General features: G+C 38.1%; 1 protein-coding gene across 1 annotated transcript in view; it reads left to right on the plus strand.

The window, feature by feature from the left end:
• Positions 1-14,235, plus strand: part of LOC135165723 (headcase protein) — a 98,054-nt gene that overhangs the window by 68,675 nt on the left and 15,144 nt on the right. The window contains exons 3-4 of the mRNA XM_064127297.1: positions 13,561-13,749; positions 13,847-14,032. Of these exons, the coding sequence (XP_063983367.1) occupies positions 13,561-13,749; positions 13,847-14,032 (375 nt within the window). The remainder of the gene's footprint in view (positions 1-13,560; positions 13,750-13,846; positions 14,033-14,235) is intronic.

Genomic DNA, 14,235 nt, shown 5'->3' on the forward strand with positions numbered 1-14,235 from the left:
TAATAATATCAACCGCTGTGACTCGACGAGAGATAACCCGTGTGTGGGTCGAACAGACTGGGAGTGCCACACCAGAGAGTCTCTGTCTACGTTTGCTAGTCGGGAAATCTGTTATGAATATCTTGTTGTCTCACCTGTTCATTTTAAGGTAAAAAATAATCAAAAGTGATTAACTAATGTTTTTACGAAACATTTATCGATTTCGTTCCATTTCGTTTTATGCAAATCTTGATAATATTTACTTTATTTACCTTTTTGAGGAAAAAATTTCATTTTCATCTATTGCATTCATAGTTTCATTCGCATATATCAATCGATATATCAATAATACTATAAATCACTAATAATAGTGGAAAATGTAACGTTGTGGGTGTAATTGGTAATTAATTTTCAATTATGCCGGCGCTCAACGAAAATCTTGACACTTTCAAAAATTCCAAATATGAAAAATGGATCTCTCGTCTGTAATGGACTCCCAATAGTCTCGATACACTAATCAATATTCATTAAAAACGCATTATAACCTTTTTCATTCCACTATTAATTCCGCTCGCCACAATTTTCTCCATAATTGATTGCTATCATGCAATTTACTCTGCTTCCGTACTCGACGGGACCGCTCACCTTTCCTTAACCCATTTTACATCAGACAATTTCAGTATTTTTCATGAATACAACTGCATGAATTATGAATTCAACTTGCTATTGAGAAAGTTGATATTGTGTCAATTTCAACAGAATTACTGGTTTGCATCTCCTACTTGTGTTACACACACGCAGTATGAGAAATTTCTTCACAGGTAATTGAAAATTATGAGGGAATTTTTATCTTCGAGATCAACGTGAATTAAGAAGAAATCATTTCAAAAATGGAATTTATTTTCACTTTGATTGTCCTTATTTTCATTATGTTCAATTGAGAATATGACGTTTACTCAATTTTTATGAAATTAATTCCTACATTTCACTTTCAAAAATTCTCTTCCGCTTTATATAATGTCCTCAATTTTAATTAAAATAAATAACAATTTTTAATTTCATGGAAGGAAGTAATGGAAGATTTTACCAAACCGTAAAGCCTTTTTTTCGGAGTATTCCATAATCAACAACTAAATCACCTGTGAAAAATCTTTTGAGTTGATCCTCTTATCGGTGAGTGAATTACGAGTTCCATCATTTTCGCAAAATATTTCCTGCTACATTAATCATTAAAAAAATTGAACAGTAACTGTAAGCTCTCTTTAGCATCACATATTAATCCATTGAATGTTCTCAAAATTTCTTTGACTATTGTAACATACACACACGCACACAAAATACATTTCTCTTCTTTAGAATAAAAAAAACATTGCAAAAGGCTCCTCTTCCTAGCGGGTAGTTTGCAATTAATGGACCCAAAGAACCGCGAAACAGAGAGAGAGAGGAGAACATCCTCATCCGCGAAAAAAACCCACCAATTCATTAGATTATTCGCATAATAATCTGTTTTTTTGTGCCGGATAATATCGTTATGCACGCGGGGTTGTTAACGAGTGGTATAATAATCGGAATTGAGTGCTCTCGGCGGTGAATCGCGTGTACACAGCAACTGCAATTTCCATTACCTCCTAAAAAAAATTCATACTGTTCTATTCGGCCTATTCATCCGTGTACTGAATTTGATAAATTCACTTTCATTATCAATAATAATTTAGCTAATTAATTACTCGAGGCAAGCACACAAATTAACGGTCCAGGTACTTCCTGTTGCATGACAGAACAATATGTTCAATTATTGTAATTATCAATGTCACATTGCGGAGTAAAAGTATTTACCCATAAACTTTTATTCCCCCCCTCCCCCTGAACGTCCACGATGGACTATTTATCCGATGATTAACAAGGGTAATAACGATAAACAGGTTCACAACAATGTGTTAACGACTCCTGTCAGATTGATTAATCCCCCCGTCGACTTTTGCGATAAGGGAAAAATTTACCGCAAAGACCGTGAATAAATGGCTTGTATCTGCAGATCAATGAGGCGAACTGAATGTCGTCAGGAATTTGAAATGCAGGCATTCGAATAACAAACTAGTCGAGGGAAATAATATCGTGCATGGGGAGGGATTGGCATTAGTCGGATAGGAGGTCTATTTATTAGGCCCTGAGAGCTGCCGTCCAGTGTCACGCAATCATTATCCTAGTGGGTCTTGTGATAAATACAATGAATCAAGGGTTACATGAATAACAGAAAATAATTAACTGATTTTTCTTAATTAAAAAAATGAGAATTTATGGTGAATGAATTGGTGGAATTGGCCCAAATTAGGTTCAGTTTTGGAATAGCTCAATTGCGGATAATATTGTTCAATGAAAAATTTTTATTTGTGAAGAAGTGGTATTGTTTCATCGGCCATGTCAATCGAAAATTATGGAAGAATAACAATAAATAACGAGAATATTTTTTTACCTCCATTATAAAAGGTCCCTATCAATTTCTTCATAACTTTTTCGTGCCCCAGAACATTTTGAAATACAGAACATTCCAAATATCATCTCACAAATTGAGTTTGACCGAAAAACCGGTATTCGTTGAAAACGATCGCACGATCGCGTGATCTTTTTGCCCTTCCCCTCGTATTAATATTCGCATTACCACAGGAGAAAAGTTACAAAATTGCTGAGTCAAGCACTCGCTTCATTATCCCTCGACAAAGTAGTAATCAAATTGAGCGGTATTTTTATTTTCACAATCGGCGAAACTCAATCAGTACGTGCAGCGGCGTCGAAAGCCACCTATTCGGGATTATTGAGTACAGTTGCGTTTTTTTTTTCAATGATAAACCCGTACACACAGATCCCCGCGCTGTTTCGAACGGGACAGACTGGATGTTTTTTCGATATCCTCGCTCTTTTTTTTTCAGAGAGAAACCGGCTGTTCGGTTTTGGTATCGCCTACTCGATAAAGCAAACAAGAAACCGCACCTCGTGGGGAATCGTCTTGAGTGGTCTTGTATCACATTCATTACAGCAGACTCGATAATTTTGAGCAGCGTTCGAAGTTTTAAGCTGAAATTTTCATCTTGTTTTATTGAAACCCGAGTTCCCATTGACCTTAAAAATCTGAAAAAATCGGGAATCCAAAAACAAAAATTAACATCAAGTGGAAAACGCGTCAGACTAATGTGCAGACATTTTATACTGGAAAACAGTAAACAAAAATTTGGATGCAGTTGAAAATTATTTGATTCTAGAATTTATTTTCGTTAGAATACCAAAAACGTTCATAATTCCACCCTCAAAAACCCCAAATGTGAATTAAGATGGCTCGTTCAAAACATCTGAAGCAATAGTCTCATTACATTTAATCTTGGCAGTCTATTTCATTCTTTTCCCTCCATTTGAAAGGAAAAACGAGCCCAGAAGAGGGAAAAAAAATCTAATCGAGGTAGCCCTGGCGCAATAAAAAGAAAAACCTGAGAGTAAAAAAAAGAATACGAAGGAGAAATAACCCAGAGTGTGCCTCGACCACCAGTGAGCACACCGTGGATGGTACCCGCCGTTTGGTTGAGTGAACAGACAATCGTTAAAGGCACACGCGTCCATTTTACGACGATACCCTCTGGTCGTAACTCAGGAACAGCCAATTATTGCAATACCTGCGAGAATAAACTCTGTCACTCGGACTTTAGTCAGGCTTTTTCGAAAGAAATTATCCAAATATTACACCATTATTTCAATTTTTCATTTTGCGAAAATTGCTGGATCTCCTTTGGGAGAATAGAAATCCCTAAATTTGGGGACAGCTCCCGATGCATTAGTGTCAGTAAAAAATAAGGAGAATATCACCAAATTGCAAAGTTTCAGTTCATTGATTGATTGATTGAAAAACGACGATCGTCAAAATTAGTAAATGAATTTGGAATAATGACGGACACATTACGGCGCATGAGGTGGAGGGAAAAATAGTCGTGTCTTTGTCCCGGGGTCAAAGAATCCTTGTGCGTGCCAAGATTCCCTGGTTATGTCAATTTTTCTTTGACTATGCAATAAGCAGCTGCTGGTGTCAACTGCATACCAATTCGCGCATCGAATGGCCACTGGGTATTAAATAATCGCTCAGCTATCGCACATCCTCTCATTCGTGTGGAATTTCTCACATGCGGCTCCGAAAATATTTGACTTTTATTTGACTCCCAAGAGTAATCAGCACATATTTAGAATTTCATGACATTTTCGGGGTGTTCTCCAATTTTAATTATTTACAATTAAATAACGACTCCTCAACAAATATTTTTATTAGTCCTAGACTTTGAAGTCCTGCTCTTAATTTTCACCTGATTTTATTTGTCCAATTTCGACAATATAATTTCAATTCTTTATTTGGAAGCAAAAAATTGTCAAACGAAAATGGCCTTTTTCCACCAATTGATTTTCTCTCAAATTCAATATCAGCAAAGTCTAGCTACATCAAAATTTTCGAATAAAAAAATGTCTTCAATCGTTCCGAAATATTGCTTCGAATTAAAAAAATAAAAATTCAGTTCTCTCCGAAAAGAGAGAGCACTTAAAATAAACAGTAAAATGTATGAGGTCGTAAAAGCAAGTCGATTTCATTTCGCCACATAAAAAAGCAAAAACGAATGAAGGAAAAAAAATCATAAAACCTGAAAAAATAAAAAGGGAAGTGTTTTTAAAGAGCGAAATTCATGGAAAAGTCCAAGGTTACACCATAGTCTAGTATAAACGTGAAATTTATGAAAAGTGAGGACTTTTTTACTCCACTCGATCGCCCTACGAGGAAGGGGAGGAGGGGTGTATTAAGCTCCAACACCCTGCTCATATTCCCCGGCCATTTTACTTTCTCCTGTGACGCTTCTTTATAATGCACTCAGCAATCCCTTCATCGTCAAGTCGTCTGTCCTTTTTTTTTCATTTTTTCAAACTCGAGACTCGTTACCCCACGGGAATAGCTGTTAAAGTTAACGTTGGGGCTGTGTATGTAGCATCTGAGCTTTATAGGGGCTTTTTATATGCAGCGGCGGCTGTTGGCAAACGGATGAAATTTCCTCCTTTTACGTATTAAAGAAACTACGTGTGTCGTGGACACAAAATTGCACAAGACAATTTTATTCATGTGCTGACCTATGAAATGCAATCGCATTTATTCACATTATCAGCTGAGATACTGCCTCTAAAAATATTTTTTATATTTGGAAACATAACGTGTCCTGTTTCCCTTTTCCTTTCTCACATTTGAATTTATTTCATATGATTAACTCTATCCAATTGTACAACTGAGTATACTAGTCCCTGATTCCCACATTTAAATCGGACATTTTGTCGCGTCTGGACTTGATTTTTTCTCCTGCGTTAATTTTAAAAAATTGATAAGCTCGCGTTAAATTTCTTTCTGTACATACCCGCTTTTTGAATCAACGCAAATGGTGGTTCGGAAGGAAGCACCGTTTATTCTACGCCCACAAAAGGTTCAATTGGTATCAAACAGAGAATACACTCAATTATCATTATTCATGTTCATGAAAAATAAATTAATGAGCAGGTTAATACAAAGGTGGAACGATTCAGTTGCATAAAAGAGGACTTGTTAACTGTTACAACGATTCGTTAATAGTCAACGAATCATGGTAATAGTTAAGAAGCCTCATATGGTGCGAGCAGAGCGTTTTATCAGTATAGTCACTCGATTTGGCCATTCGAGACATTCAGGAATTCCTCCAGTGCTTTATACCGCAGTTATTCCCATTTTGCCGCAGTTAAAATAGTCTTCACCGAGTCATTTCCAGTGTACTTTATTCATATTCGTGGACATCCATCACACCTCCCCGTTCCGGAAATAACGTCGACGACAGACTTGAAAATGTCCTCCTCTTCCAGGGGTTGGGTGAGGAAAAAAAGGAGAATCCCCAGGCTTTAACTTCATGCTCCCACAGTCGTGGAGAGGAAGCTGTTTGGTATCAAACCCTAAAAAGAAGCCGCAGGCGGTGCGGGCACTCGGCTGTGCTTGTAAATCAAGGCGAACGTCGTCGAGGAGGTGCGGGAAATAAAGCACTGAGGGTACAAGCGTGGCAAGCGAGTGGCGATGCCTGCCGAGTGCAAAAGGTCTCTCCAAACTACCGCCCAAAATGCCAAATGCTCGGGGTTGTTGCGTTGAGAAAAGGGATTTCCTTGGATGAGGGTGAAGTGAGTGAGAGAGCTTTTCCCCACTAACCCAGGGTAAAAGGGAAAGTGAGCCAACGACGATTTATGTAGCGACTAGACCAGTCGGTGGAGATTTATCCGGGGAATCCCCCGCCAAACATCTTTTCTTTGTCTCGTTCGTCGTGAGAACGTTGTGGGCTGACGCACTGATGCACTACTAGAAAATTATTCTGTAACAACTTTATTTCCATCTGATTTATTGTCATTTTCAAGGAATCATTTTATGGAATTAAAAAGTCGTGGTCGTATTGATTTTTTATAGACAGAAAGAAATTTTAGATAAAAATTAGACATCCAGAGGGTGAAATGTGAAATGAAGTGACGACTGACCACTTTTAGGGGTAGTTTTGTTGGAAAAATTAGACTTGGGAGGCTAATTTTCGTGATAACACTGACTTCCGTTACTCGTTTCCCCCCCTGGAGGTCGAATTTTTACTTAAAATATCGTTCCGTGTATAGAATGTTCAATTCTCGTAGTTAAATAATCTATTCAATATTGACGAATCATTTATTAAAAACCGATAGAGGTATTTTTCTTAGAGTTCAATGAACAATTTATTTAAATCCAAGAACATTTTATAGTTGATTATAACATTAATTTCTTATTACTAAATAACTTACTCTATTTGATACAAAAGAATCATTTTTCTGGGGCAATAATTATTTTTCTATCTCCTAAAATTGGACAAATCGTAACTGGATTTGGGTTAAAGTTGATATGAAGCACACAGGACAATCAAGTTGGCAATTTCCCCCGATTGATCGATTCTGAAAGATTACGCGCTCCCATCAGGGTGTGTCACTGACGGGACGACTTGACGTTGGATTTGTTCACGTCTCGGCCTCCCTGTCCAGACCGCAAAAAAAAATAGAAGAGAAAGAGAAAGAAGAGGAAGAAAGTAAAAAGAAATCTCTTCGTAGGTTCCACTGGGGCCGGTGCTGTCTATTATACTTCTCAATAAACCATCGAGATTGCGATAATGCGCGCTTTCAACGGGATCTTATCACCGAAATTAATTCCTCAACCCTCATCGAAATGCGAATTATTTCCCATCCCGTTATATATACGCATCGATGACTTTTGTATATTATTTTCACTTTTTTCCTCCATGCGGCAATCCTCGGAGTGGATCGACTGATAAAAATTTAAATTAAATACCTTGAGGGTAAGCATTATTCCGAGGGCTGGAGAATTCTTCGTTCGACTTGGGAGACAACTGGAGCACTCATAATTGCGACCCTTAATCCACCCTTAAATATTTTTAATCTACCGTAGCCTCTTTCGGGGGACAAGACCACCCTCCTTGAAACCCTCCCTCTTGAATTTCGAAGGGATTAAATTTTAGAACGTACCTTTATCTTTTATTTTATATAATCATAAATCCAGAAATATCTCTCATCTTCTGAAGTTCTTCTAACAAAATTAAAACAGAAATGGCAACATTAATAATAGTTTTCAAAAAAAAAAACTAAAAAATAAAAGAGAATTAGATAAATTGATTGAATTGGGTGAAACTCGTTGGTCAGTACATTTTCTACTAAAAAATATGGCACATCATTCTGAATTTAATAATAAATTCAATTTAGATAAGAAGAAGAACTATAAAAATGCGCATAATTAATCACATATAATTAATATTTTTTTTCTTTCTTCATTACCTCAATTTGTCATAAAAACTGAAGTACAATCCGAAACAAATCGTCAACATCTCTCTACTCTTTATTTCCCGAGCGATAAAATATAAAAAACATTGAAGAAATGACTTTGTCCAATTTACCAGTTGGAGATGCAACAAAAGTTACGAGCAGCCATTCCCATACAGCCCTGCACACCGTCATATCATGAACAAAAAAAAAAAGGACATCGCAATGTTGACTGTGCTGGCGGCAATAATCCGCCCGTAAAATTGCACCTCTCTCCGTTCCTCTTCTTCTCTTGTACTTTCAAGTATTGCAGGTTCCATAGAAACACTCAATACTCATATACACACTCGCACTTTACGTTGGGGAGAGGGGTGATAAAGAAGACCCGTTCTTCTGCGCCTGTGACAATCCGCTAAAAATTCTTCCGCCTCTCTCTCTCTTCCTCGGATTGTATTCACCACGCCACAAAACTCGGAAATAATGTCTGTATTATTGCGCGTATAAAAACTAATGTTCCGAAAAAATGTATATACTCTTGTTTTTATGACGGCTACAATGCGTTAATGTCTTCTTTTGTATTTTCCGTTTATATCTTTATTTTACGGATTGATTTAGGAGATTTTTTGTCATGAGGGGCGAAGCATAGGGGAACCATGCTTTACCACCCCATCACAAAAAAAAAACCAAATGTGACAATATTTCTGGAAAATGTTCCGGAAATTTCAAGTACAATGTCGTAAAAATATATATTTTTTGTAGATTATTTTGTTATATATTTTTCATTAAGGGCCCAATATAATGATTGCATCGTAGAATATAACGTGAAGTCTGTTGCATATTTATGATTATATTATTCAGTGATGACTTTTTAGATCAAATGAGCTCACTGTACTCCTGAAATATAAACAATAGGAATATTCATTAAGATCAATATCCATATCCTCCGATCTAAAATTGCAGTCTCTTCAAACAATTCTCTTCTAAAAAAATTCTCACTTTGTTTTCCATTAATTATGCAACAAACTTCCACTTTTTTCAGCTGTGGTCCACCCACAGTTGGTGCACGCCGTGAAAAAAATACCCATAACAAGCAGATTTTAATTAAAATTCCACAATAACCCGAATCATTACTCGGCCCGGTTGCTTCTGATTAATTTTACCTCGCCGGGAATAGAAACCCTGTGGTTCCCCCTCCCTCCATATTTTAAAACATTTTCTACTCCTACCCCCCATGCGAATCAGTCACCCGGTAAATACGTAGTTCGTCAAGTATTAAAATTTTGGGCGAAAGAAAGAGAATTCGGGGACAAATGACAGTGGGGAGAAAAAATTCGTTTACCCTTAATTTCGATTACAGTCAGTTCGGTGGATTTGCAAGAGACCGCTGATTTATTTATCAACGGAAGAGAGAAAAAAATCGACAGAGTGGATTGAAATGTCCCCAACAGAGCGATACAACTGCTCCCCCCCCCCCCCCCCCCCATCAAACTTGAACCATTTAATTTCTCCGAAATAATCTAGAAAAAACATCTCCAATAAAACATGAAATGTTTCACTCTCAGGGGATTCTCTTTCAATGTCATATCCAATCGAATAAATGTCTATATAGGACAGTATGTCCCATGACAAGAAGCAAAGTTATCAAAACCCTAAAAAATTGACGATACAAATGAAATATCTGTAAAAATATTAACGATATCATCATTAAGGGATCATTTAAACTGGTCAAATTATTTATTTCAAGTCATTAAAAATGTCTTATTAAAATAATCAACGAACATATGGTTGAAAGTGGTAACACAAATGGTTGAAAGAAGAATGTTTTTTAAAGTTGATATAATACAAAGAAAACACCGGAATAGATTGACTATCGTTCATTTCCATTAAAAATTAATATTCACGATATAATCTGGAAAAAAACGTTCCCAACAAAACATGAAATATTTCATGCCCTAAGGATTTTATTTTAGTGCCTTATCCAGTCGAATAAATATCCACATAAAGGACTGGTTGTCCTTAAAAAAAACATTCTCGTGAAAACAAAATATTACAAAATAGTTTATTATAATTAAACCAATTTCGTGATTATAAACGATTCTATTCTACATATTACAAAAATATCATCGAAATTTGAATAAACGATTTATTTTTAATGACCCAAACCGTATCACGATAATGAAAGAAAAATAATTTAACAAATTTCCACTTTGCCCAGAGGTACATGAAAAATTTAATTTCACCAGATTAATCCCTCAAAACCATCTCCACCAAAGCCTGAAACGTTATTTCAATCCCCGTTCATTTTATTTCAATGTCAAGTTCACCCAAAAAATATTCCTTTGTTCTCAACAGGAAACAAAAGCTCCCCAAAAAAATCGAAATAATCATCCCCTCATGCAGCACGAGGTATATTCATCAGAGCAGCGTTATCTGCTGCAAATAGCCGAGGGGTTTGAACACCCAGTGCAGCGCACGCATACGATGAAATGATACACTGGTCACTCTCTCCCCGACACTGGCCCATTCTCCCTGTCTCTCACTCTTTCTCTCTTCGCTATTGTATTATCGATTCAGCGGTATCTCCCCTCGACGAGGAACGACGGAATACTCGATGCGTAATTCCGGTGGCGGTGTATACCCATGTTTACTTCCCCCTACCCCCTCCCCTCCTTTACCCCATGGACGATCTCAAATACCCACACTGTGATTTTGGTCTCTTGGTTTTCGGCTTAACAATGGCCCATTGTGAGCGCTCAATCGCCGGGAATCGATAATAGTTTCTTTATGCGATAGTTTCTGGATCAATTTGGCAATTTTCGAGAGACAATGGGTCAGGCCTTTCACTTCCTGCAGTGACTTTTTTTGTCAAAAATTGGTAAAAGAATCAATCAGAATATTGGGACGGTACCTTTTCCTAGGAAATTGTTATTTAATTGAAACTCAAAAATGTATTCGATTTCGGTTTTCTTAATGAGCTTCTGATGAAATTGCCAATTGTCATTTTCGGTTAAACTTGATTTAATGGTCGGAACGCAGAACGCTTAATACTCAATATTTATCTGCACATGATTTGGCTCAATGATGAATAATTTCGTCGAAAATTTAAGACATTTTTAGCAGTCGTTTGAAAAAAAAAATGGTTCCAAAGAATCTCTTTCTTTTTTAACAAATAACTAACGTCAGTTTGTACTACTATAACATTCCTGCAATACGCCCCACACCCTGATGCATTACCCGAATGACTTCCCCCGGGCTGCACCTCATGTATCACTGAACAGCATCCAAATCATCCTCCCTGCAGCTATTCCCTCCCACTCATAATTAAACTCCAGCGGGGTTGTGGTCTGCCCGCACGTGCACTTAGACTACTGTGCCCCCCGCCTCCAGCGTCTGAGAATCAAAAATTCGCTCTTCCTCTCTCATCCCGAGATTTTTTTTCTCCTCTTTTCAACCAATTACAGTGTAATCTTCTTTTCGCTAAGCCGCTTAAAGCACCACTGGATTACTCGAAAATTCGCGGCTCCAAGACGAGTAAAAAGAATAACATTTTTCGTGCCAATATTTTCCTCCGCTCGCTAATAACTATTTTCCCATAAAAAAAATAGAGGGGTGACATCGACAAGATGGGAAAACCTCCGTCTCAGCTCTTGTTTATACTGTACAAATTTCTCTGGATATATTTCATTCCTTCATTATAACCTCTCGTAAAAGCCAATCGTAATATTCTCTATCCCTCCACCATCTCATCACACATCGCACTTCGAAAAACTCGCGCAAATCGATTTCCCATATAAACTCATTTTACGATCTCAATCCCCCAAACCACATGCACAAAGATCCATTATAACTCTCCTTTGTTCGTATCGAATCGAAAAAAAAAACGGGAAAACTTTTTCTTTCTTCCGTTTCAGTGGAATTCAAGGGGTGGGAAAGAGTGCAATCGATTATTTTTGTACACAAGGAAAAGAAGCAACCACTCTTTGTCTGGAGATGTTCGTTTCCACTTGGGTGAAGGGGGTGGTGGAGAGGAGGGAAAGGGCGCGATAGGACTGGGTCACTGGCGTGCCTTCGGAAAAGTCTAGCCTCTAATGTGCAAAAGGACAAAGAGAAAACTTTTTCCGTGGTTCTTACGCCTTCATCCGAGGAGCCGTGGGGGGGCCCTTATCGTTGGGTTGTCATCGTAAATCTAGAGTTGAGAGAGATTAGTGAAATTAAAAAAGGGAAAAGGGATCCAATAAGTCAAAGGTTTTTTTTTTCTATCGCAGAGATAGAGTTGTTCGATTGTTTTTTGTTTTCTTGGGGTTTTTCGTCGATGGATATGGGGGCGGGGGGGAGGGTGCAGAGAAATAGAGCAATTATTCTCGCGCTAATCCGCGTGACGGAGACCCTACACACGTACGTATCGTTTTACAATCGGCAATATAACACTCTTTATCGTCGTGGGACCTGTGACCAGTCACGAGTGGTATTAAACGTCTGAGTAAGAACTTCCTTAGGAGTGTTCAGTGGGTCCCAGGGGCAAGCAGTTGCCAACCCTCTAAGAGTTTCACATTGGGGGTTTTTTTATTTTTAAGGATGCTTTCACGGAATGAAGGCTGAACGTTGGACGCAGAGTGCGGGAGTTTTCGGGGAAATTCACTTTGAATGACTAAAACTGGGAATTTTTCGTCCCACATTCACAGACGTGGTTTATTGAACGAAAAACCACTTCTTCAATAATTTGTTTCATTTTGAATATGCACAAGAAACGATTAAAATTAGAAATAAATTAGCATTAACGTCCTGCATCGGAATATTATTTAATATGTTGTATATTATCCTGCTCCACTTCAAATCCATAATCTCTCTTACACGTCTGACCATCGACGTCCGTTTCTACTCGCGCCCTCCCAATTAGATCTATCTATCGTTCGGTTATCGCGTCATTAATACCCTCTCACCGGTCCCGTTAATATCCCACCCACTTATTTCCCCCCTCCCCCATTCCCAAAACTTTTTTTTTCATTCCGGCCCCGTTGGGTATATGTTCGCATATAAACCGGGCTTACGATCGCGCCCGTATTTAATTTACGGTTGGTAGTAAACGTCCGACGTCTACGTAGTAGCGACGTAAAGAGGCCAGGGGGTGCGACTGTAGGGCACGATATTCTCCCTCAACGCACAATGTTACCTCCTTCTTGCAACATATCCCTCCCCCCCAACCACTGGAAGATTCGCTGTACTTGGCTTTCTGGAGATGGTGGAAAGGCCTCCTGTGAATTTAACGATCAAGGCGGACTCGAAAACCTTTGTTGACAACTCCCCCAACTGTTGGGTTATTATCCCAAGAGGGTTTATACGAGCATCCCGAAACTACTGGGCGAAATATTTTGATTATCGTTTTGGTGTACCGTGTTACATCAAGTTTTTAACAACGAGCTGTAATGGCACTCGGCACACTGGATTTGTGACCGACGAGATATTGCTCGTGTTTTATTATTTGGAAGGGGGAGATTTTTGGGGAGGCTTTTGAAAGATTAATCAACAATTTCTACTCACGAACTTGCAGCAAATTTTGCTAAAAATAAATAATTTTTATTTTACAAGTAGTTCATAAATTAGTTAAGAAAAAAAAAATTGCAACTGGATCGATCCATCAGTTCAATTGGAGTTCACTTTAACAATAATTCTCTCAACAACACATAAATAATCATTGTCACTGTTTAATTATAGATCGAGGACGAGGGAAATCATGGTAACGATGACACCAGGTGCTTCATACTGTCGACACTGGCTGCACTGCAGTGGTCGAGAGTATCGTGTGTATTGTGCCGAGCGGCGATGCTAGTCTTCGACAGGTATCCACTGGTGGATGGTACCTTTTTCCTGTCGCCGCGGCAACACTCACACTCCTGCGCCGAGGTAACATTAAATATCCATTAAAATCAAGCGTCGAGTTCCTCTCATGACTGATACCATTAAAGTTTTGTTTTTCACTTTTTTTTTTCTCGGGTTCTAGGTGAAGGTCGAAGGTCGCACGCAATTTTTATCGGCCGTCTGCATGAGCTGCTTGGAGGGCAGTGGATCGTCACCAGTGCGCTGTCGCACCTGCACACAACCATGGGATGGATCGAGTCTTGTGTTGGGGACTATGTACAGTTATGATATTTTTGCTGCAATGCCGTGCTGCACTGAACGTCTTAAGGTAGGTGATTGCTTGAAAGGTCATTGGTAAATACGATTTATCATCATCTTGACTTATTCATTAATGAGACTTGTGAGTCATTTATTCGTAATTAATGTTCCCGTGAGAACTATTTACGTGGAATTCATTCATCTATTGGATTCGCTATTTTATTTTATTGTAATCCTTTTATTTATAGTATTCATTCATGGACAAATATCTTG

The sequence above is a fragment of the Diachasmimorpha longicaudata genome, chromosome 1 (assembly GCF_034640455.1).
Source record: "Diachasmimorpha longicaudata isolate KC_UGA_2023 chromosome 1, iyDiaLong2, whole genome shotgun sequence".
NCBI lineage: Eukaryota > Metazoa > Arthropoda > Insecta > Hymenoptera > Braconidae > Diachasmimorpha > Diachasmimorpha longicaudata.